At 33.8% G+C, this 24,542-nt stretch overlaps 3 protein-coding genes across 3 annotated transcripts in view; all 3 read left to right on the forward strand.

Moving 5' to 3' along the window:
• LOC125059639 overlaps positions 1–5,406 on the forward strand; it is a 48,269-nt gene extending 42,863 nt beyond the window's left edge. Inside the window, exons 5-8 of the mRNA XM_047664146.1 lie at positions 2,043–2,133; positions 3,229–3,304; positions 4,448–4,599; positions 5,088–5,406. Coding sequence (XP_047520102.1) covers positions 2,043–2,133; positions 3,229–3,304; positions 4,448–4,599; positions 5,088–5,375 — 607 coding nt within the window. The 3' untranslated portion in view covers positions 5,376–5,406. The remainder of the gene's footprint in view (positions 1–2,042; positions 2,134–3,228; positions 3,305–4,447; positions 4,600–5,087) is intronic.
• Positions 5,407–7,945: 2,539 nt separating this feature from the next.
• Positions 7,946–14,716, forward strand: LOC125059739 (stress response protein NST1). Its single transcript, XM_047664284.1, has 5 exons — positions 7,946–8,080; positions 10,618–10,820; positions 10,951–12,750; positions 12,819–12,949; positions 13,397–14,716. Exons 2-5 carry the CDS (start codon positions 10,628–10,630, stop codon positions 13,619–13,621), a joined length of 2,349 nt encoding a protein of 782 aa, XP_047520240.1. The 5' UTR covers positions 7,946–8,080; positions 10,618–10,627; the 3' UTR covers positions 13,622–14,716.
• A 531-nt stretch (positions 14,717–15,247) lies between these two features.
• On the forward strand, positions 15,248–23,960 carry LOC125059740 (phospholipid scramblase 2-like). The gene is made up of 7 exons (XM_047664286.1): positions 15,248–15,490; positions 16,590–16,664; positions 17,695–17,835; positions 20,394–20,611; positions 22,268–22,435; positions 23,032–23,181; positions 23,808–23,960. The coding sequence occupies exons 1-7, from the start codon at positions 15,442–15,444 to the stop codon at positions 23,862–23,864; spliced, it is 858 nt and encodes a 285-aa protein (XP_047520242.1). The 5' UTR covers positions 15,248–15,441; the 3' UTR covers positions 23,865–23,960.
• Positions 23,961–24,542: the final 582 nt, after the last annotated feature.

A 24,542-nucleotide genomic window follows, 5' to 3' on the forward strand; every position in this document is an offset into this window, starting at 1 on the left:
AATTTTTAAGTAGTTTCCAGTATTTTACCAGTATTAAACCTTTGATAATAAAACAATTTTTTACCGGATTGAAGTTACGTATTTACAATTATTTTTCATAATTTTAAATTTAACCGACGTTTCGCGTGCTTTACAGCGTGCGTGGTCACGGTGAATGAAGACAAAAGGTGTTGAATGTCAAAAAGTATCACAGCTGTAGAAAAAGTTGTATTATCTGTATTTGTTTCCCCGGAGTTGGTATCGACTAAAAGATGGAGGGTTTTGGCAAAAATGGCTCACGGTGTCCTCTATTTTCGCGGATTGTTTTTCTTGAGATTTTAATTTGGATATTATTGGATCCCAGGTGTTTGACAATTTTAGGCCGTCTTCTCTATTGAAATTGGGGTGTTTTTTGATTTCAATGGCTTCGCGTACCAATCTTGGGAAGAATCAGTATTAAACCTTTTTGACATTTTAAGTAGAAAGGAAGGTATTTTATCCTCTTTACTAGTAACGTATAAGAAACGCCAATACTCTGGTAATATTGTTTACATAAAAGTAAAACATATTTCAACATATTATTTTGATCCCTGAATATTAATATAATAATATTACAGAGAAAATTTATTCCGTTGAGCTGGAATTCAATATCAGAATTCCTGGAGGTGCGATTCATAGACACGTAGCGGTCGGTAGAAGCCTACATTCTGAAAATCGATTAATGGTCGCCCATCCCAGTTCTATTAACTGAAAGGAATAAATCTAATAAGATTATTATTATTGGTATTACGGCATATTATTATTTTGTATCACACTAGCATAGATAGTAATTAAAACTACAACCTCTGATGAACGTACGTAAATGCTTTTCTTTAAGTTTTCAGTATTTTTACACGTTTTATTTCCGTAAATAATACAATATACACTTTAACAGCATATTAACAATATAAATATTTGAATTCTAGAGAGTTACGTTTGTAATTTGTTTCTTACATTTGTAATTTGTATATCTGAGAATCGGACAACATCTATTTTTCATCCCCCTAAATGTTAAGGGTAGTCCACCCCTAAATTATTATATTTTATTCTTAAATAAATTATTTTTATTTTATTTTTTTATGATACAGTATTAAAATTACATACAACCCCTAATTTTCACCCCTCTACGATCAACCCTTATTTTTTATTATAAATAATATACATGGCAAAATTACGTTTGCTTGGATCAGCTAGTATATAAATATATTTCAAGTATCTATACTTGAAGCTTTCCTAGACATTACACAAGAAATATATGGGTGAAAATCGTAAAGAAATCCGTTCATATACAACTGTCTTAATATGCACGCTCTTACAAATGACTTCTGTATTGCCTACTAGGTATCTTTTCACTACCTCATATAAAAGTCAACTTAAAGATAGACCATACAAATTATCCCGTCGTAATTGTCCTTGGATTTCCCAATAAATTATTTCGGTTCAGTACTAGCTTATAACAAAATTATAAAGATAATTTTAATCTTTTCTTTCTATAAATATTCTCGAAGAAATTTTTTTCTGACATTATCTCTAACGGCGTGTCTTAAAAAAAGGGTATCTATTTTTGAGTAAGAGCAGTGTTAGCCTAGTGGCTTCAATTTGCGTGCATCCCTGAGGTCGTAGGTTCGATCCCCGGCTGTGCACCAACGGAGATTCTTTGTATGTGTGCATTTAACATTCACTCGGACGGTGAAGGAAAACATCGTGAGGAAACCGGCTTGCCATGGATCCAAAAAGTCGACGGCATGTGTCAGGCACAGAACGCTGATCATCTGATTGACAAATGATTATGAAACAGATATCTGAGGCCCAGACCTAAAAAGCCTGTAGCGCCATTGATTTTTTTTTCTATTTTTAATTATTATCTCCATGACGGATAATATAAATAATTTAACTAACATTTAATTTCCAAATGACCTCCAAATTGCTTTTGTTCTATTAATATTTTAAAAGCAAAAGTCATGGTCATGAGATAAAATCGGAGCGGGGGTACTAAATAGTAACATATTAAAATTATATTTCAGACGAAAGACAAAGAAATTTACCCCACCACCTGATACAATGAAGATTCCCGTACACACCGTTTCAAGAACTGCAAGAAATAGTGACGGAGAGGTAAGATTAACAGAAAATGCTTTATAGTTATTATTATTATTATAGCCTCTATTCGGACATGCCAGTATTTTTATTTATTTTTCGTATATTGTACTTTTCTTCCACTTTTGCTTGTCCGTTTGCCAGATGGCAAAGGCCTCCTCCAACCTTCTCCATTCTGGCCTTTCTATGGCCACTCTACCCCATGTTGTTCCCGCGACTTGTATAATGTCGTCGTCCCACCTTTTTTGTGGTCTACCTCTCTTTGCTTTATAGTACTTTATATAAAATAGTAGGTTGGTCGGTATCGCTAAAGGCCGGCAACGTACTCGCAAACCGTCTGGCAATGTGAGTGTCCATGGGCGGCTGTTATACATAACATTAGGTGAGCCTCCTGTCCGTTTGCCCTTGTTATATAAAAAATCTCTTCATACGAGTTGATCGGACTAATACCTTCCACTGAATTTTATAATCCGACGTCGAAATACGAATTTCCAACCGTTGCCGTCGTTTCTCAATTGAGTATTTTTTTGTCACACTACCTGTCATGCACATGTGTATGACTATGGTTAACCTGTGAAAGAACTCCTGGCTCAATACGATTTGTGGTCCTTCAAGAAAAGACTTACTTCCGGTAGAGTATTTTTTTTATAGAACAGGGGGCAAACGGGCAGGAGGCTCACCTGATGTTAAGTAATACCGCCGCCCATGGACACTCTCAATGCCAGAGGGCTCGCGACGGCGTTGCCGGCTTTTTAAGAATTGGTACGCTCGATTCTAAGTCGAATTGGTTCGAAACCTATTACTACTTAAGTTTTTAGCGCAGTTTTTGCACCCCCCCTCAGAATATGAAGGGCAGCCTGTGCATTCACCACCGAATACCAATTATTCCAATGATGAACGCCCAGAGGGGGATTCTCCACAGCGGAAACGTGTGGTACCCCCCTGGGGTAATATCTGTTTACTGCACCTTCATACTTTCATTACTTAGTATACACTGCCCTATCACTTATCAGCCTCCTGTGTGATTGTGCCCTTTATATATAAATACACCATATCTTATTTGACTCCTATAACTTTTAAAAACTGTCTATATATATTTTTGTAAATTTACAGGGAAGACCTTTCATCGCAGCTCACTTTCACGGAAACACATCCCATCTAAGCACAGAAATACACGAGCATTTCAAAGGTATATTGAATTTTTAGTTCTCGCGAAAATATCGTGATATCTGCCAATACGAGCAAAAAAGCGGGTGTTCCATCATTTTCTCATTTTCGTCATTTTCAAATCCCCAATAACTTCGTAATGAATAAAACTAGAAGCCTGGATTAGAATTCAGTAGTCACGTAGGCATTGTATAAACATTGTCTATTTCAAAAACCAGTAGTTTGACATTAAAACTCAAATTTAGAATACAATTCACAACAACTGTTTAAGGTATAAAGCATGAAAAAACTAAAATATTTTGCAAATTCGGTCAGATTCTATAGATACACCAACTGAATAATTATTCCTCTACAAAAATATATACGTAACATAGTTACGTTTGCAGTGTATGAATCAGTGGACCTGTATGTGTAAAATGATGGAAAGCAGATTTTTTTGAAGAAGTAGAAGTTACCGTCAAGGAAAAAATTAGTAGTACTTACAAACATTCCTAATAGTCATCTGCGATGATATGTAGTTGCCTAACTTATGGAAATGTCGTCAGATTAATTATTATTATCAATATTTTAAAAGGCGTGTAGTGGATTAAATAACGATTTTCTCGAAGCATTTCTTAGTTCACTTGGTCACTGCTGTTTGTTTATTCGTGTTTATTCTTGGATATAAAAAGTACAAGAAGCATTTTTGAAACAGAGAGCTCATTTATTAACAGAAACTTATCTCAAATCTATTTATTTACTACACTCGAAGAACTTACTCTTAAATGCTATGTTTTATTACACGCTTTATATTAGCTTCACCTGTATGTATGTATGTATGTAACCGACTCCTTCGGACTCGATTTTGACCCACTTTTAACGGACAGATTTAACTTTGCGCACCTGTCAAAGATCGATGACAATGCAATAATCCGAAAAAAAATTTAAAAAAATTAAAAAAATTAACAAAAAAATTAAAATTAAATAATAGTTTAAAAAAACTAGAACACAAGCTTTTAAAGCACATCAAACTAAAAAGTGAAAGCTTTAAAAGCGTGTGTTCTAGTTTTTTTAAACTATTATTTATTTATATGTATCGTACTTCTCAATAAGACATCCGTTCATATGAATAGTATAAGTATTTAAATAAAGTTTTTTTTGTATTCATTCATATTTCTATATATAGGTAACGGTTTAGTGCGCGTGTCGCATGGCGCTCCCCACGATGTATGGTACCCAGCACCCTGGACTATTGCATCACCACATCCTCGACCCACACTTACTAGAACTGGCCATATTCATGTGCATCACACTGGAGTCTATCTTGTTTATGTACAGGTGAGTCACTATTAATTTAATTAAACATAACTCTCAAGATCGAAACAAAGTCATGTATCCATATTTTTAACTTGATAACGTAATATAAATCGATGAACGCCGGCTGCACGCACGAAAAAACATGACTCATTGTCATGTTCCACCTGGGCCGAGCGTGCAAGCGAGAGCGCGGAACAAGCGATAGAGAGACATGATTGGCTTGTGACGCATTTATATCTATCTATCTATCTATCACCCGGTGCATCCGATTAAAAGAGAGACTATAATTTAAGATTTTAAGTAAAAAAAAAGTTTGAATTAACGAGTGCAAATATGTTAATTTTTAGAAAAAAATGCAATTTTCAATTAATCATTATTTTTATAACGGTCGGAATATCTTAGTAACGCGTTTCAGACACAACATTTTTACAGCAATGTGTAGTTTAATTTTGTTTTCAAATCATTCCAACCTTAAATACTTTCCTTATATCATTATTACTTCCTTTCAGATCTATTATCTCGACAGTCACGACATAATATCCTGGGTACTACACCGCACCAACCCATACACTGAGGGTCGAGACACACTCCTACAGTGCGCACAGACGTCACACTCTGTTGAGCCGATGGACAGACCGAACTCTTGCTTCTCAGCGTCTGCTCTCTTCCTGAGAGCTGGTGACAAGCTGGCAGTAAGAAACACCGGCGGAGATAGACACTCATTGATGCAGCCGGAAAAGAGTTTCATAGGTCTCGTGAAATTGGCTGATGCTGACGAGCCAATTGACGAATTCTAAGCTTTGTATTCTGTTAATTAATCTGACACCAAGGACTAATAACGCTGTTTCTCTCTCACCGTAGTCTATTACGAATTTAAATAAATGTATATACATGTTAACGTAAAATTGTAAAAACCGTTAGATTGTAATCTATCGGTTATCGGTATTCGGTAGATTGTACTACACTAACTTAGTTATCATTCAAACTTCTTTGGTCAATTACAGATTAATTTTACTTCCCAACAATTTCATATAACTACCGAATAATAATACGTTAAATTGCAAGCAGTATGTTGAGTTGACAATCTTTCGACAGTTTACAATCTCGCGAGATAGATTACAATCTAACGGTTTTTACAATTTTACGGTGACATACATATGTGACTGTGTCGCAGTACTTTCAAAGTATTTGTTAATTTATAGTCAATGCGTGCCATTACTAAGAGCAAAATAATATTAATTTTTGTACGTTTGATTAACTTCTGATTATTGGTATGACTTCTTTGAAAGTTCTAATGATATTATGATTTGTTGTGCCCAACAACGCCTATACTGGGAGGTTTCATAAATAATAACGATAGATCTGTTATGCCATTGATAATATAAGTACATATTGTAGACTTTTTTATTGTAATTTATTGCTTTATTGTATGAATATTAAAAGGAAATACAATGTCATTTTATAAAGTTATTGAATAATAAATAATTATTTTTAAGTGTTCTTTTATTTCGTCGAATATTCGCAATTTTTAAATCACTAGAAAACGTTTCATAAAAACTAAATCAATTTTATAAAACTGTTTTATATTTTGATTTATTGATCTAGTAAAGTGATTTGATTGGTCTTTACATGACATGTTAAACATAATTTGACGTAATGAGTATTTTAAATAAACAGTGTAATTAGACTAATTAACTTCTATGAACTTTGTAAAACCATCCATCAAAGTGTTTCTTATAATCTACTAACCTGAAAGCGGCAACACGCCTGAAAATCCTGGTGTTGCATGTGTGGGCCATGGGCATTTTATTTAAATATAGGATACTTTGGCCAACAAAAAAAGGTTGTAAACGTTCGCAGACGTAACCAATCATAGGAACTCTTGGTTTTCGTTCATAAAAGATGAAATTACTATCCTAACTTCATTATATAGTACAACAATTATTGTGATTACACTGAATAACAAAAGAGCACATGGAAAAACGTATAATTAACAGTAGATTCGAACAAAAACTAACAACCTTTAATTTATATAAGTAATCCACGAGTAGCACATTAGATAATATACAAAGTAACCCATTATAAGCTTTGCATGAAAACAGTTTCAGGCTTCGAAACTTAATTAACTAACGCACTCGATATCCCGATCGAAATGGAGCTCAAGTCAATTACAGCTGGATTGAACGTCTGGCTTGTGAACCCTTGATACAGTTTCTATGTTCCCTTTAAAACTTTATTAAATTGGATTTTGCCCCAAATCCTCTAATTAAAATAGAGCCAGCAGTGCTCATTGCAATTAAATAGTTTTTGTCTACTGTTGAGCTTTTATTCTATAGAGAAAGCTTAGCGACTAAAATTGGTAGGGTAAGGCGAATTTTAAAATGCTTTCAGGCCTAGATCGCTTTAAAAAAAGTAGTAGATCATTTTAAAATAAATAAATAAATAAGTGGTGCTACAACCGCTTTAGGTCTTGGCCTCAAATTTCTGAATCTGTTTCATGATCATTTTTTAAATCTAATAGGCAAGTAGGTGATCAGCCTTCAGTGCCTGACACACACCATCAATTTTTTTTTGGGGCATGTCGGTTTCCTCAAGGTGTTTTCCTTCACTGTTCGAGCAAATCTTAATTGCGCACATAGAAAGCAAGTCCATTGGTGCACAGCCGGGGACCGAACCTACGACCTCAGGGACGAGAGAGTAGATCGTTTATGTAATCGAAATTTTTACGAAAAGCTAGTTAGTTATTTATTCATAAAACAAACTGAAATCCAAACCATTCAATTAGTACAATACTAAAAGTCGAATTAACTTCAAATTATTAATTTACATAATGATTTTACACATTCTTTTAATTGTGTAACATAAGCAAAAGTTAATTCAAAAAAGCTAAATAAAATTGTTGGGAAATTGCAAATAACCACCGCCATTAAAAAAGCACTCTGATTGAACGGAATAATTCCTTCCCTGACATGGAGGCTCGGGCGGACATCTTCAATTAACGTTAGAAGAAAACCTTACAAGTCCCTTGAACTCTGTTCACAAAACTTTTCTGAATATTAAAGAAAACTCCACAAAATTAATTAATAAAACTTTAGTCTCCATAATGAGATCAAAGCTACTTCATTTCCATCTCATTTATCATAAAAATCAATTCTTATAACGCAGATTAACGGATATCTAACGATTACATCCACTTGTAAGTAAAGTAAGTGATAGTGCGCCTAATGCAACTGAAAGCAACAAAGCAAGACTAATAAATAAAAGGAGGTACTCTGTATACAGCCTAACTTGCCAGTCGTACTATCGATCGAGTTATATAAACCCCCGCCCGCCTTCAGCCATACCAGTGTTCCGTAGGTGGCTGAAAACCCAACGAACTCTATTTTATTGCGCACTCATCGCGCAGGCTTTACACTGTCTCCCAGTTATCTTCCACACTTCCACCGGCTCGAACGCCTGTTATTGCTCCTGAATTTGTTGTGGCAGTGATAAATGGTTTAAGGTAAGACTGATGTTAGAGTTCGCTTTGATAGATTAAGAAATGGATCCGACTGGGCGTTGTGTACTAAAACGAAGAGCTAATTTACATTATTTCTCTTTCACGGGATATGACCTATATTGATGTTTGCGGATCTTACGAATTTGCGAAATTTAGGGCATGTTATCTCTGTTTATGTAAACAGCTGCTATTTTGTTAACAGGTGGAATAAGCATCATATTATCATACTGCTTTGTTTAGAATATGAATGTTAATATTCAGTCCGACAACGGTATGTGATAATATAAAATAAAAATGTTAAGGATATGATTTGTAGTATGTTACAGTTTTATACCCTGTAACTGTAATAATACTTTTTTGGGGTGGTTAAAGATCGTTATGACTGGTCGGATTTGAATTCGTGTATGCGGTAATGTTAGTTATCTCGACTATGTATTTGCGTGTTTTTCCCAGAAGAATGTAAGTACGTGCTCCTATTTCACCATGCCTCCTGCTGGTAGTTAGTGGACAAATCTTTGTTTTTAATTTTTTATTATTATTAATTACTGAAGATGTCATGTGGAAAATGGTGTAATGGATGCAGCTCCTTACAAACATTTTGTAAAACAAAAAGAGCGGCGGAGAGTTTATTGCCAGTTCTTCTCGTCCGTTCTACGCCCTTGATTTGAGAACTAGCAGTAAATGTAAAATAAGAAGCATTTAATATGTATTTCTTTATTGACGTTCATTTGTGTTCATTGTGTTTCATAAATTAATAAATGATTTGCATTTCAAATATCATCTCATAAATAAGTATGGTATACCAAAAAGACATCTTCCAAGATGTGATTCGTAATTTACAATATTCAAAGTGTCCTGTTATTGAATTTAATAATAAAATTTACCGAACGTATCGGTTGTGGATGAATTTGCGAACACCTAAATGGTTACCCTTTCCGACGATATTGATTTTAATTTAATTACTTAGTAATCGAGCAAGCATGGGCCATACGAATTATATAAATATTGTATTACTCATATATCCAACATAATTTTATATATGACACTTTTCCCTTCCTTTTAAATCCAGATACAAATTTAATTATAAGATTAATTCAACTGAAGTATTTTTGATTAGAAATTTTAAAATATAAATGAACACTGTTATTTCTCATCCGGCAGCGATTTCATGAAAAATATGAGAAAATTTAATGTTATAACATTAATATGCTAATCCCCTAATTTGACAGATTATTAAGTATGTTGTCAAAAACTGAGTCATGAATAATAAGAGTGTAATCTCAGAGGAATATTATAAAGTGATCTTGTTTTCGATAAGTCGTTTCTGCGTAATAGGAGGCGGAGAGGCGTGATTAGAGAGCTTTTAGTAATTCGATTTTCTACATGAAAAGTTCTGGGGAATTACAGCAAAACCCTTCTTGATTTTAGACAAAAATATCGTTTATTATTACGTAATATAAGTATGAATATTACAATTATAATCAATTTTTCCTGTATTTTAAAAGATTTATGATTGAAAGTATTAAGTAACATAGCACCTATAATATAAAGTTGCATGTTATCGTTAGATTGATTTGTATTTTGGAATATTATATAACTTTCGTAATTTCCTGGAACCGTCAAATTTTTAACTTCAGCATTTTTTTGGAAAGCAGACAAAAGCCTCAACATAATCTAAAAAAGTATATGAAGCCTAGTTTAATATATTAAAATTGTATGATGAAACAAATTTTCTAACGGTTAGACAACTATCCTTAATTGCAATATGGGTTTTTTTTGGAAATGCAACGCAAACCTACATATAATATTCCCAAAAACGTACCTACTTCGGCGAACGCTTTTATTTGAGAGGCCTTTTCATCTTTAAGCTATCGATTCCAAAACTTTATACATTCACTAAGTCTTAAGCAACATATTTGTAACCTTTCCTATTCTGAAACCGAAAGTATTCTTGTTGTGCAGAAGTGCGGAAGTTTAATAATAAAATTGTAATATAGAAATTATTACATCAAGTTTTTAATTTTCATTAATATGTCAAATGTATGGGACTAGCTGCCCAGTGCCCATGACAAAAGGAGGAGCTTGAGAACTCACTCTTATAATATCTTTATACGTTACTAGCAGACTCGGCCAAGCGTTGCTGTGGCTAAGGTTTTTTGTATATTACATAGTAGTAGAACACCAGTCCACCATGCTTTTTTTGGTGGTTATGCCATTAAATTGTAGCTTATGTGAAACGTTGGTACTTTCAAAACAGCGCCATCTGTTAGAACTGTGACTATCAAATAATAAACAAATAATTTGCAATAAAATAATATTGCGGCTATAAATTAAGATGTAAGCTATCCTATCTTTTAAGTTGGATCAAACTGCACACGGTGTGCAAATTTATTTTAAAATCAGTTAAGTAGTTTAGGAGTCCATCGCGGACAAACAACGTGACACGGGATTTATATATATTAAGATAAGAAATATTTTTTTTTCATAAAAAAATACGATATATGTATTCAGATTTAGAAAAGAACTTTGTTCTTTTTAAGCTCAGCCGCAATGATTATATTCTGGCTATGGGCTGTAATAGCCTGCCTTGTAAGCAATTCGGCGGCGGAGAGGGGTGGGTCCCTCAGGGGGGCACTCGAAGCATTACAAAGGAGACAACGCGGCCGTCTTCATACTTCGGGACCCATCGTTCCACAGGACTATGATACTTTATACGAGTTCGTCCCTCCTCAAGCATATGCAGGTATACAGAGTAATTTTTAAAACTGAAATAATTATGTACTTTTATATGTACGTGATTAAATATGATCTATTTTTATTTTTTTATTAAATATAAGCCCATTTTAATGAATTAACATTTATTATTTCCTCAGAACCCGACTATGCGATTGATGTTGAAGATGTTGAGGAAGAACCAAAGTACATTGTAAAATTACTTGATAATGAAACTCCTTCTGATGCATACGAATATAAGATCATCAAAAAGAAAAATTCGGTTACCCGTGGTGATAATAAAAGAGAATCTGCATTTCGGGAGAGAAGTCAACACTCCGACAACGATAGACTTCGGGACCTTTTCATGGATAGAAATGAGGCTCAGGTTAAGGAAGAAATTTCACAAGAAAGACCTGAAAACGACGCTGATTATGCCATGCTATTAGGACAGTTGTGGAGTAAATATAAAACCAATAAAGCAAATTCCAACCGAGTAGAAAATGCTCCCCAAGGTGTAATTAAATTGTATAAAGAGAAGATGGTTAAAAAAAGTTATCCAAATAATTGGGGGCCCATAGCCTTCAAAAGGAAACGAAGTTCAGGCTACGAACCGGAGCGTCCATCTGTTGACATAGACGAAAGTAAAATTTTAGAAAACCAAGACCAAGAAAATTCTAACTACAACGCGTACGATGTATCTGATGATGACAAAGACGATGATATGCGAGAAGAATATGCCATTGCTTTTCAGCCGTTAGATGATGACAGCCTTTCTGATCTGGCAGATGAGGATCAGTTTGCCTATGAAAATATTGAGAAAAGATTTCCTGTGTCTAAACGGAGTGGTGGAACTGGGAGCATTAATATGCAAAAGAAAAGATTTGCCCTAAACAACCACGATAATGCAAAAACTTTTAGAGGTAGTTCGGGTACTGATCCAAAAATAATCGAAGATTTATCAAAAATATTTGATAATTCGGAATATGAAATAATAAGAAACCCAGTCAAAAGAAACAGTGACAATGAGGAAACCCCTCATGAAATAAAACCCCCCAGTGTAAATAGTCATGATAAAAATGATAGTCGCATTAACTCCAGCTCATCGTCACCAGACTCAACAAATCATGAGCATCATGGTCATCCCCCAGGAGTAACTGGCAAAGAGTTAGAACATGATGAACATACTCACGATCACGATCATGATCACCACAACCATGACATGCCAGAGTCTGTAAAACCCAAAATTGTACAAAAAAAGTCTGTAGACTGGTCCGATTACTTTGGAATTGACAAGAGATTTAAAAAGCCATCGGGCTTAAGTGATGAACGGCTAAAAAAGCTTTATTTTGATACATTTAACAAAGAGGTAGTTTATCCTTTAAACAATGTGAGGAGAACAAGTTACATGAAGCGGAACTTAAGAGAACCGAAGTTAAGAGAGAATGTACCGAAAACGAATATGAAACCACTTTCAGAAAAAAGGAGTGCTGGTATTAATACTGACACAAAGTTAGAAAATTTTGACAAAAAATTGAAGAACATGGAAGGCATAATTGTAGATGAAGCATTGCAGTATTCTAATAATGGAGAAGAATTAGATTCAAAGGAGGAACAAGAAATGAAAGAAAAATTATTGTCACGTCTAGCTGCCGCCTATAGTTTGGAAAAAATGCGAAAGGCATTAAAAGAATTCAAGCAAAGCCTACAAATACAAAAGGTGACACCAAGCTCTCAGTCTACTTCGGATGGTGAATCTAAGGATAAGAGAGTTGCTGTTAAAAAAGAAAAAGTAATAGGTAACGATATTCCATCTGTTCATGAACAAAAAAGTGAAATAGATGAAGATTTTGAAGATGAACAAGGCGCAGGACACTACATAAATGGAAAACTAGAAGAGCAATTATCCGAGGGATACATGGGCGGGAGTGGCCGACATCGTTCTCCTGCCATTTCAACAGGTAGTTTAACTTAATAAAAGTAAAATAATGTCACATTACTAAACCTAATACTTAATACTTTCCATCAGTAAGCTCTGCCGGCGCTTGTCCTGTACTTGATAAGATCATTAAAAGGTGCAGAGGTGTGGACTTACTAGCGGGAGATCGTGGCCAGCTGTTCCTACCGCTGTGTAGTTTACATCAAATATGCTACCTTTGTGTAAGTATATAGAAAATATTAAAAATTCTTTGGCTTTTGACGTGATAACGTCTTTAAAATCGTTTTAGTCGGGTGACATGTTCAGAAACTTGTGTCACACCAAAACCTCACGAGCGCGATCGCAGGTATAACGAGAGAGAGACGGACCGATCTCCCGTCTCATCTCGAGCGCTGCCAGTCATTCCGTGAATGTATGAAGAAAAATGTATATCATAGTCGAATAAGTAAACTTGCCATTTTACACCCGAAATTTATCATCAAAAGTGTGAATAAAACGATAGATGTAATTTAAAATTTGAAACAATTGTTATCTTCATTAATTCCTTACTTCCCAAAAACTTATATCACCAATAAGACGTTATCACGTAAACATCTCGATCGTAAACCTACTTTACAAACAACCAATATTTTTTTCAACATAATATATTTTATAACGGTGTTTCACAGGGAGAAGCCCCACCTACGACATGCGATTTAGTTTTTCTCTCAGAAGCCGATTCCACCTGTGAGGGCGATATGAGCTGCCAACGTGCTGCACGATCTGCTTTGATGGCTTTGAGAGAGCTACATGACAACCTGGCTGATGAGTTGGATGGTGAATGCGAGGCTAGCCCCTGTCTTCCTGCAACCCTGAAGCTGAATCTAGGCTGGCAGAGAGCCCTGCAACGATAAATAACGGTTTCATGGCTCGCATTGTGCGGTGATGTTATATCTTATCCAAAACGGAGTTCTGAAACGGATCGAATTGTTCGTTTGAAATGATTGTATTTCATTGTACAAGATTTGTTACTATTTTGTAATACTTTTTTCTAAATTCTACTATCATACAGTCGCTGCATTTGGTCAAGCATTTGATTAAGTATTTAGGTATATTTTTCTACCATTTTTTCGTTCGTACCTAGCCAGCCATAGGTGCGTTCGAGCATTTACTATTATGTGTTGTACGGTGCAACTTTACTCTTATGTACTTAAAAGAACTATTCTTTGATATATTCAGTAACTATGCTTTTCATATTTTGTGGTATATAATTGTGATGAAGATTATAATATTTCCTATTCTGAACCTCATGTTGTCGGTATATTTAAAGAATGATGAAGAAATATGGATATAATATATTATCTGATGGGAGTTTATCGTTGTTGAATGTTATTTGCATGTTAAATATTATTTGTGTTGTGTCGGCGTTATTATGAATGGATCCTAAGTACTGTAACACTAAATGTATTTATGTGTAATTTTATTGATAAACACAAATTATTCTTAAACGTTAAATGAATGTAGAATAATTTTAAATCACATATTAAACTGCATATAAAAATATATTTGTTGATTTGAACTATATAGGTGTATGTTAAATATAGTAAATGAAACAAGAAAAAAAATAAAAGCGCGTATAAATTTTTTTTTCACTAAATCTAAAAATTAAAATGTGAAATGCGATTTCGCACAGCACGAGTGCACCACTCTAGACTTTACTAGACAATAATTCTTTCTTTGCTTTCACGAGGTCCACGCCTAAGAGGAGAAACGCTAGGAATCCAGACTTCTGTCTTCCGTATTTGGCATCGCGTTTAGATCCTATTTATACAAGGCATGTATATATCAAAATTCTACACCCATTTATATATACATATAGTAAAGTAGAACCTTAAACCTTTAATTGGAATTATTACTTGTAACTGCGACGCACGTGAGTGCAAAGCAGATAATTTTAACTCAATGTTATCTCTATTAATCATGGTAACAATAAATGGTTTCGAAAATAATAAGGTCTATTTGAAAAACCCATTATCCCAGAAGCTAAAGTTCAAGGAATGTACAGATACCGGCAAACTTCTTGAGCATTTAACAAGGGAGTGGGGAAAAGTTTGCGCATCGTACACATAAATGTCAACTGATTTACCAATCACGCGATCGACACGTCACTCTCCCGTTGCCGCGCACCACCGCCCGCCGCCCCCCTCCCAGTGATACCTAAAAATCGCTTCTGCGCAGGCAAGGACATTTGTTCAAGATGTTTGCCGGTATCTGCACTGGGACGTAGAATTTTTGTATGGGTATTGGTTAATGGACAATAAGTCGTTAAGTACCCTATTTTTTTACTTATAGGCTGCCTACCTACAAGCATTGAAAATACGCTTACAACGTTTCAATAAGGACGAAATACTCGAACCTATTCAACAATTTTTTGAGGTAGAATACTCATTTAAAATATCTATGTTCTCTAGTTAATTTTTATTTTCCTTTTTGCATACTAGCATCTTAAATTGATCAATAATATCAAAATTTATTAACTTTACACAAAATGCATGTTTTCCATACAAGTGATTATCAAATGTATGTTTGAAATGATTCGAACGTGTTCGATTGAAGATAAGACTTATCTATTGATAACATTCCAAACACGTCGATAACTCAGTGCAGCGTCGAATTAACAACAAGAACATATTAATTAAAATATCTCTTGCTTTTTTATGTTATTGTGAATGCTATGGCTAGTGATATAACGAGGGGAAGAGACAACCCATCTGTGACGCAAGGTAAAAAGACTGTTTTTATTAAAGGAATAATTATTTTAGATACTATAATTTTTTCATTGAGATCTTCTAGAATTTACGATAGGAAATGCTTTATCCTCCATAGCTACCCCAAGATAGGTTCATGGTAATGAATATAATTAACTGCCAAAGGTTGATACAGTACATACTTTTCTTGGCTGGTAAGAGCGTTGCTACCATGGATATTAGTATTGCCAGTAAATAAAAATTAACCATTATAAGGGGAATAATTTGAAAATGTATACTAGTATGTAGAAAATACAGTTCTAGGCTTAAATAAATGTGACACAAACATAGCAACAACTGATATGATAGGTTTTGTTACCTGTACTATTAATATATCTTTTAATATACCTAGCTATCAGAAGTTCGATAATTAAAACTTTGCCATTGTAATTAATAATGCAAGGAATAAAACGAAATACATTTTAGTTGGATTTTTATTAGATTCTGGCTAATGAAAGAAGATAATTGAATTATTTGAAAACTTTCGGATGGCAACACAGAATGTCATTGAATTTCTTAAACTCTGGTTTCCCTTCAAAACGTACAAATCCGTGGAGGGGGACACTCAAATGAGTCTAACTCAATTGAATTTCTTAGGGTAGTATGATTTATTGTCTTGATACTTCATGCAATTACTCATTTTTATTTCTATTATATATTTTTTTCGCATAGTTAACAGGTAAAATAGCCTAAACTTTGTTTTATTTGATAGAATATTTCGTTTCTTTCATTTCATTTAATTTCATAGAAATACGGTTACTATCAATGTAAAAAATAAAAAAATAAAATCAAGTAGATATCAAGTAAGTTTAATCCACAAAATATATCAAACTTTTAGGGATCACATAATTTCTTTTTAATTTGCCGCGCTTTTTCGTTATCTTCTTTTATTAGAAAGACTCTGGATGTTGGTAGATAGTTGTATTTTAAAGGTTACTGACAATGTCAGTCTGACATTTCAAAATGGCGACTATTATAAACTATACCTTGTCAATGTCCTTGTCGCTCTCATGTCATTTATCGCAAACGTGAAAGGGACAAAACAATCTATAACAAATGTAAATCTGTATTTCAGATGACGGATCTTATTTGAGAACTTCTTCAGAACGAATAATAAGCAATCAACCACAGTCAAATAGTAACAGGAACAGTAAGTTAGAACAAAATAGTAAATTAAATCACTTTATGTTGTATAATTATAAATAGTCAGAGCGAATCAATACATAATTGTAGCAGAAATAAAGACCTTATTTTTCGAATTGTCAAATGCAATTCGGTTGAAACGCATACAAACGCTTTAAAGCAAGTAGATCAGCCGTTTATGACTAAATCGTATCAGTTAACCTTTAGTATTTAATACTTCAACCCAAGAACCCACGATTATATACCGTCACAAGCGTACATATAGGAAACGATAAAAGAATGACACTGCTTTAGAAAACACATACGAGTATGTAATAGTAAAAAAAAAGAAATGGTGCGTGTACTTATGTACGCGCATAAGAAGTTATACATACTTCTTTGGCTTTCTTTATTTTTTTTTTAATATTAAATAATTAATAATCAATATTAAGCGTTAATAATTTAACAATATTTAATATTTAGTATATTATTCAATTATTAATTAATAATAATTATTATTATATTATTAATTCAATTTAATAACTAGACCGTATGTTTCATAACCTTTTAACTAAGTATAAATAGGTCTTTGTGAAAAAGCATTGCTAAATTTCTTTGAAAAAATAATTAAAACTGCTTTATTTGTTTAAAAGGTACTACAAGTAGATTGTCTAATTCCCATCTCGCTCGCGCACGCTCGGCGCCCATACTGAATTTTGTGTCACGGTGCGCGCGCATCGTAAAATTTCACTCTCATAAATTTTTCATAACGCGCCTAAAGAAGTATAACTTCAAAAATGAATATATATTTGTTAATCAAAATGTCGACAATTCTGTCGAAACGGGTTTATTTTGCTACATATAATGAAACTCTAAACTGTATTGGTTTTTCTTTTCAAAAGTGGGGGTGGTGAGAATATAAAGTGTAAGACAAAAGACGTGCGCAAGATTAGAACTTGTATTGACCAATCACAATTAAAGGAAACGCGCCGTCGTTCTTCATTTTACATTCTTCCTATACATTTGTCTTACGTATTCAATTTATAAAACCTATCTAGGTCATCCTCGTGCACAGCTATCGGTGTCTACAGAAGCATGGAACACCCGCAACGTGTCTCCATTAAGACCCATGCATGGTCTGGACTTTCTCACAGGAGTCTCAACATTACACATACAGCAGACAGTTGATATATCTCACTGTAAGTATTCTAATTCCCAACACCGTTTATATAAGGGCGGATCTAACGCGTCTCATGGGGTTCATGAGCTGGGGCCTGGGCAGTCTTACTTTAAGACAAACAAAAGAATGACTGAATTTTGTCACCCTCCCCATAAAGGGAACGCTAGATAGTCCTTGTAAAGGCAAGTAGAGTATAGTCTATGCTTTTCGTGTACAAACAGTAACATTTTTCGAATTATCAATTACCAATTAAGTAGTCCACCGTTTAAAGAAAACACTTTTTACCGAATTGAAGTTATGTATTATTATAAATTTACAATTATTTAACATAATTTTAAAATACTAAGTCCACTGTTTATTAGTACAACTATTGTATACTTAAGTTATACGTATTGTATTCATTATTTTATTTATATTTATGCTCTTAAAAATGTCTCAAACCTGTTAAAAGGAGGACAATACTTGTGAAAATATGTAAGAAATAATATATCGTGTATATGTGAAAATGACATGAAATTTGAAGAAATCAGGCGCAGCGCTCGAGTATCCAGCAATATCGCGGCACACAAACACGAATGATGTAAATTAATAAATAGCAATTAGGTAGCAATATAACAAAGTATAATAAAATAATAATAATAAACAATAATTATTAACAATGCAAGGTTGCTAAAACGACTCGGACGGTGACTGACTCGGTCTGAGGTCTCTAATCTCTATGGAGTTGCCGAAAATGTCCACTGAGTAGAAATTACTACAGTTTTGTTGTTAACCAGAATGAAGTTCGGTGGCAGTTTTTGTATGGATACGTTCAAATAAAACACTTTGTTTGAAGCTGGGGAACAACTGACTTGAATGGTTTAATATGAGCTTATAGCTTAAATAAAATTAGGGGTAGAGAGGCTGCGACGCTACGCTGCGAACTAAAACTAACTTGGCTTATTATTATTCATACATCGAAATGACACCTATGTTATTGGCTATTATGGGAAACGAGAATGTTAAAATACAATTTATGGGTGTGGTAAAAACTAAAGGGCTCATATTGGCTTCAAGTGTGCGATGATTGTTTACATTTTGTTTACGCTTCTAATTATTTACTAAAATATTAATACAGGATCATTCAGTGATAATCTATATTCTATACTAATCATAACGGTTTATTGCATAATAATTCTAATACAATTCTAACGGCTAATAAACTTGAAATGAAAGGAGTTTTATTTGCTAATATAAAGTATCTCTCCGGAGAATTTTACTCAAAGAGATTTTATGTTCTATTTTGTAGCTAATTAATCAAAATATTTCGAGCTTTTCAAGCACAATGAGACTTCTACCTACGCTCCATTCATACAAAATATAACGTGGCTATTTGTAAACGTGTAGGTAGAGGTTTTCAAGGTAGCTTTTATACTTAAAAGATATTTTTAAAATTCATTACTATTTTACGTCGATTTAAAACTCGAGTTATATAATAACTCACTACCAATAATATAATACTTCTTTACACAGAGAATCAGTTTCGGAATACAGTAAGGAATTACGACATTATGGCACAGGGACCAAATTGTTAAATTTATTATATTTGTATAAGCCAAAGCTGTACAAATATAACAAATGTCGCTTTCCTAGCATTTCATTATCTAGCTTTAGTCTATTAAGACGAAAATTATATGATGAAAAAAGCATCCTCCTGTACCAAGAAGTGTATATGTGTGTGTTGGCTCCATTTTATATTATATCCTCAATACTTTTGAATGTGAGAGTGACCTATTTCATTGTACATTTACACTCTCTCTCTAAATTCACAAAAAATCATAATTTGTTTTAAGTTTTAGGGTTTATTTTTTTTAATTTGTTTTTACGGGTATTCTTCCTCATTTAATTGTTGTTTGTTTTCTATTACATTAGTATATTTATAAAAAACTAGCCGTTTCGCGCCCGCTTTGCTGGACGAATTAAAATAAATTTTATGTTTCATTATTTTATTTTTTTTCATATTTTTATTATTCTTCTTTTTAACTTCCCGCTAAGAAAATTGAAATATTTCGAAAATCGAGTTTTTAACAGATGTTGACGTTTAGAGGTTCCAGGAAACCTCCCCGAATGTTTCCGCGGTGAAGTCCGTATGGATAAATTTTTATAAAAGTAAAACAGCAATAAAAAAATGAAGGAACGTTGGAATTTAATAAATAAATAGCCATAAACCATAAAAACCATAAAAAATTTCGCATCGAATGGTGGTAGTTTCATGTCGATACGATCAGTGGTTTAGGCGTGATTGAGCCTCAAACGAAGACCATTTTCATTATATATATATATATAGATAGATAGATAGAAATTATGCTATACAAGTAATTAGGTACTCTGACTCATTTACGATTATGATCTGCCTTGCGATTCTGTAACTCACTTTGTTTCACTCAATTTGGCTTGTAGTTTATTGTTTATCAGAATGCAAAATCGTAAAATTACTGCTTGCTGTGAAAACCGCTGTGAGAGTTCGCAAAGTGAGTTACATAATCGCAAAGCTGATATTGATAAGATTTTTAAAATCAATATATACTAATATTCCAGTAACATCCAACATTAAATCGGAAAATCTGTACACAATTAAAATACCAAATGGCCTTACACTGTATCTCGCGAGTGAAACATCGACGAAGACTCAAAGGCTTTTGTGTGGCGTCGGACGGGCCTTTACCATGCAGATTCATGACAACACCAGACAAAGTGTAATGCAAATGGAGAGGAGGTTAGCAGCTGCCTCCTGCTGCTTTCCATGTAGACTTCAGGTTAGTTAAACTAAATTTCTGAAAGAGCGTTTCTACTGTCTATTTTTAAGCTATTGCATAGATATTATCGCGGGCTTTGAGCGCGGCGACCGAATCAAGAAAGGTGCGGCCAATACGCGTTAGAGCGGGACAGAACGCATACTATGTCTCACATCGGTTTAGCGTGATCGGATAGGCGTGTTAGTCTGAGTCTGGTAGAGTGGTAGATTTGAATTAATATCAAAGAAAAAACTTGAATTAATATCAAAAAATAAAAATACTGCAAAAAATAAATATATAATTATATTGCATAAATTTATAAAAAATGCTCTGCAATAGCTTTACCGCGGCAGTCCCCGAGTGCCATACGTTTTTTTTATTTATTTATAGCCTTATATCAGAAATACAAAATATATACATTATAACTATTGTTTTTCTTAATCTACGATAACTGATTGAGGTCTTAGTCTTTCCAGCAATTTCCAACGGCCCCCCTTTTAAATTGCCTACCTCTGTTTCTTTTATGGCCTCTTGGTTGCCATAGGGCATAGTGTTACAATTTTGCTCCATTTATCTGCTCCTCTTATGGTATGTCCAGCCCATTTCCATTTTAGTTCTTTTGTTTTACTGTCTACATTAACAATATTCAATAATCATCTGATTACGTAATTTTTAGTCGCACGGATGGAAGTATGGTACTGGTAGGGTTAAATTGTGTTTAAATGTGTCTAGACACGCGACTTAAGCCTAGACACGTAACTATAGGTAACCTTCCCATCGTTTATGACCGTATTTGACTAAAGATGTATTATTAGCTTATTTATATAAATATATTTGTTATTTTTATTTTAACCACCTGCAATCAGCCTCTTGGCTTTTATCAGATTTCATGAAATGATGGCAATTAGGGAACGAAAATCCAATTTTTTTTTTCTCTCTCCGTAATTTGCATACTATCAGACTGTGGCAAGTTTCGCCTTTCTCAGTAGATACACACAGTCCGCCGTTTCCAATAGGCCCGAAGCTAGGGGTTGACTTTTTGCTAAAGTCTCCTTTTGTATCGTACGGTTGATCTTTTAATGTTAGTTATTTCGACTATGTATTTGCGTGTTGTTCCCACGAGAATGTAAGTGCGTGCTCCTATATCACCATGCCTCCTGCTGATAGAGGACAAATCGTTGTTTTTAATTTATTTTATTATCATTAATTACTTTAAATGTAATTTGGAACATGGTGTAATGGTTGCAGCGCCTTACTAAAAAACAAAAAACTTGTCGATTAGAAAGAGTTGCGGAGAATTTATTGCCAGTTCTTCTCTTCCGTTCACCCTTGATTTGAGAACTGGCAGTAAATGTAAAATTAGAAGCATTTCATATATATTTCTTTTTTGTCGTTCATAAGTGTACAATGATTTTGAATTTTCGAATTTTTCGTCCTCGACAGTGGCAATTCCCAAATATTTATGGACTTCCAACATTTCGTGTGAACCACGGCGCACCGCTCATATTTCGCAGTGTTTTGTTTTGTAGCCGCAAGATAAGCTTATGCTAGCTTACCTATATGAAAAAAACTAAATATTTTTAATATTCTACTGTAACTTTGATTGACTGACCATACATTTATTCCTTGTTTATGGCTTTTTTATTGCTTGCTATTGTTACCATTGTCTGTATTCAGGAGATGCAAGTAATAACACCGCCAGGTAACTACATAGGTCGTGTACAGCAGCAATGGACCTGGATGGTTCCCTTCTACCTCGTGAGAAATGTTAATGACGAAGTCATATACGTCATTGAAGGTCCTTCAAGCATCGACAATCGGAATATGATCCTTGGGCATTTTAAGGTAATATAGAAATTATATGATTCACTTCCTCAATAGAAATGTCATACTCTTTTTAACTCCACTTTTGTATAAAGTAAAAATTAACGTTTATTTTTAGTCGTTCATATAAAGCCAAGTACAGATACCGGCAAACATCTTGAACAAATGTCCTTGCCTGCGCAGAAGCGATTTTTAGGTAGGGGAAGGGGGCAGCGGGAGAGTGACGTGTCGATCGCGTGATTGGTAAATCAGTTGACGTTTGTGACGCTGCGCAAACTTTCTCCCACTCCCTTGTTGCTCAAGAAGTTTGTCGGTATCTGTAATGAACCGGTGTAGTTGCGTTCCTGAACATGCTTTATAGACAAATTGGTGAAAACAGTTCATCGGAATTCGATCCCAGAACTTTTTCCTAACCCCATTTACCACCTAAATAAATCTATTTTACTTTATCTTTAACTAAGTACTTTTGGATTTCCAAAGCGAATTATAAATTTAATAAAATAGCAAATTCGTGAAAGTTATTCTTTCACCGTAATTAGAACACCCCCAGGTTCTGGTCTTACACCATTTACCTAATAAATATATTTTATTTAATATTGAAGTTTATGTTATTACAGATACTATCGAGTGATTTTTTAAGAGAAGTTGGCAAAATATCACATAGGTGGGAGGGGGACGTGAATAGTTTTGTAACGGCGATAGAATTTCCACACTGTGCCTCAGACCCGAAACACAAAGCCCTTCTTCTTGCTGCTACATTTTTATTGGTATATAACATTTTTTAAATAATCTATATGTCACCGTAAAATTGTAAACACCGTTAGATTGTCATCTATCTCGCGACAGCCTTCGGACAGTTAACAATTTGACAATTTTAAGATATATTATGGTTGCTTCTTGAAAATCAAAGATTTCAAAATATTTTGACATATTATTATATGTAATATAGGCCCACAATCTGAACCGGTGACGACGTTGCTAAAGTCGAACCCATCAATTGAAAATTGGCGGTTTAAAGGGTAAAATTCTTTCGGTCTTATTTATAAAAAACAAGATTCCTTAAAACACTCGATAAACCTCGATGAAAATAATCTGTGGTGGAGATTTTTCAAGGAAAAGACGTAACCACAGATTAATTAAACTATCTCTAAGGAGTGCTTTTGAGAAATCGTATTTTTATAAATAAGACCGTTAGTCTTTAAGCGTGAAGTAAATAATAAACACAATTTTTTTGTTAGTTTATATATTTTGTTACAATATTGGTGGGATCCTTTGACGTCCATCGTGTATATGTATTACTTGTCTATAAAAGAAGTCAGCCACTTTTAAATAAAAGAAAAGCAGATGTCACTTGATCTATAGATGTTGTAAAATGCTCATTATTTTCTTTCAGGAGTACACGTATTTCGAGAGGGCAAAAACAAGTTGTCTGCGGTTTAATTGTTGTTGAAGTGCCAAGATGTTTTGTACACAAATTATAAGTTATTTGATTAATTGATTTTGTAGGACTTTACGTATTAATAGCTTAGTTGCTAATATATTTGTACCTTCTACCTATTTAATTTCCATACTCTAAGTCCGTAAACTCGTATCCAAAAAGTTTTGACTGAATCTTGTGACTAAGTATAAGTTTCGTTAAAGAAAGCGGTTCATTATCAAGTGGAGTATACAACAGGAAAGCATCAGTTTGTAAAGACTTTGTTTAATTTTATAATAAAAATAAATGTTTCCTCATACATTATTTATTATTCCTATATATATATGTTCTCATTTTTATATTGTGCAGCATAACTTGCATCATTTGTCTAAGACCGGCACACTACCAACCGGCTTCCTCGATAAGGAAGTCCCCTATATAAGTCCTATGGTAAATAAAGTACAACTATAGAGCTTGATGCTTCCAGACGCTTAAAATAATGCACTAGAAAAGGTTATGATATGATTGGTAGACACCTAAATGAGAACCTATGGGCATATAAAACTTTATTTATAAACTCAAAATAACTTTATTCATATAGGTAACCAAGTACACTCATAAACATCAACAGAAAAGATGTTAAATTGATTCTAAATTTACATTTACTACCAGTTCGCAAGAAAAAGGCGTAGAGCGTGCAAGATATATAAC

The sequence above is a fragment of the Pieris napi genome, chromosome 20 (assembly GCF_905475465.1).
Source record: "Pieris napi chromosome 20, ilPieNapi1.2, whole genome shotgun sequence".
Classification (NCBI taxonomy): domain Eukaryota; kingdom Metazoa; phylum Arthropoda; class Insecta; order Lepidoptera; family Pieridae; genus Pieris; species Pieris napi.

Excerpts from the sequence above, each read along its gene's own strand:
- LOC125059739 (XM_047664284.1), top strand. The coding sequence starts at position 10,628 with ATGATTATATTCTGGCTATGGGCTGTAATAGCCTGCCTTGTAAGCAAT. Across the intron at positions 12,751-12,818 it reads TTCTCCTGCCATTTCAACAG|TAAGCTCTGCCGGCGCTTGT; the intron begins GTAGTTTAACTT and ends ACTTTCCATCAG. Across the intron at positions 12,950-13,396 it reads ATCAAATATGCTACCTTTGT|GGAGAAGCCCCACCTACGAC; the intron begins GTAAGTATATAG and ends GGTGTTTCACAG.
- LOC125059740 (XM_047664286.1), top strand. The coding sequence starts at position 15,442 with ATGGCTAGTGATATAACGAGGGGAAGAGACAACCCATCTGTGACGCAA. Across the intron at positions 15,491-16,589 it reads CAACCCATCTGTGACGCAAG|ATGACGGATCTTATTTGAGA; the intron begins GTAAAAAGACTG and ends TCTGTATTTCAG. Across the intron at positions 23,182-23,807 it reads TTGCTGCTACATTTTTATTG|GAGTACACGTATTTCGAGAG; the intron begins GTATATAACATT and ends ATTTTCTTTCAG.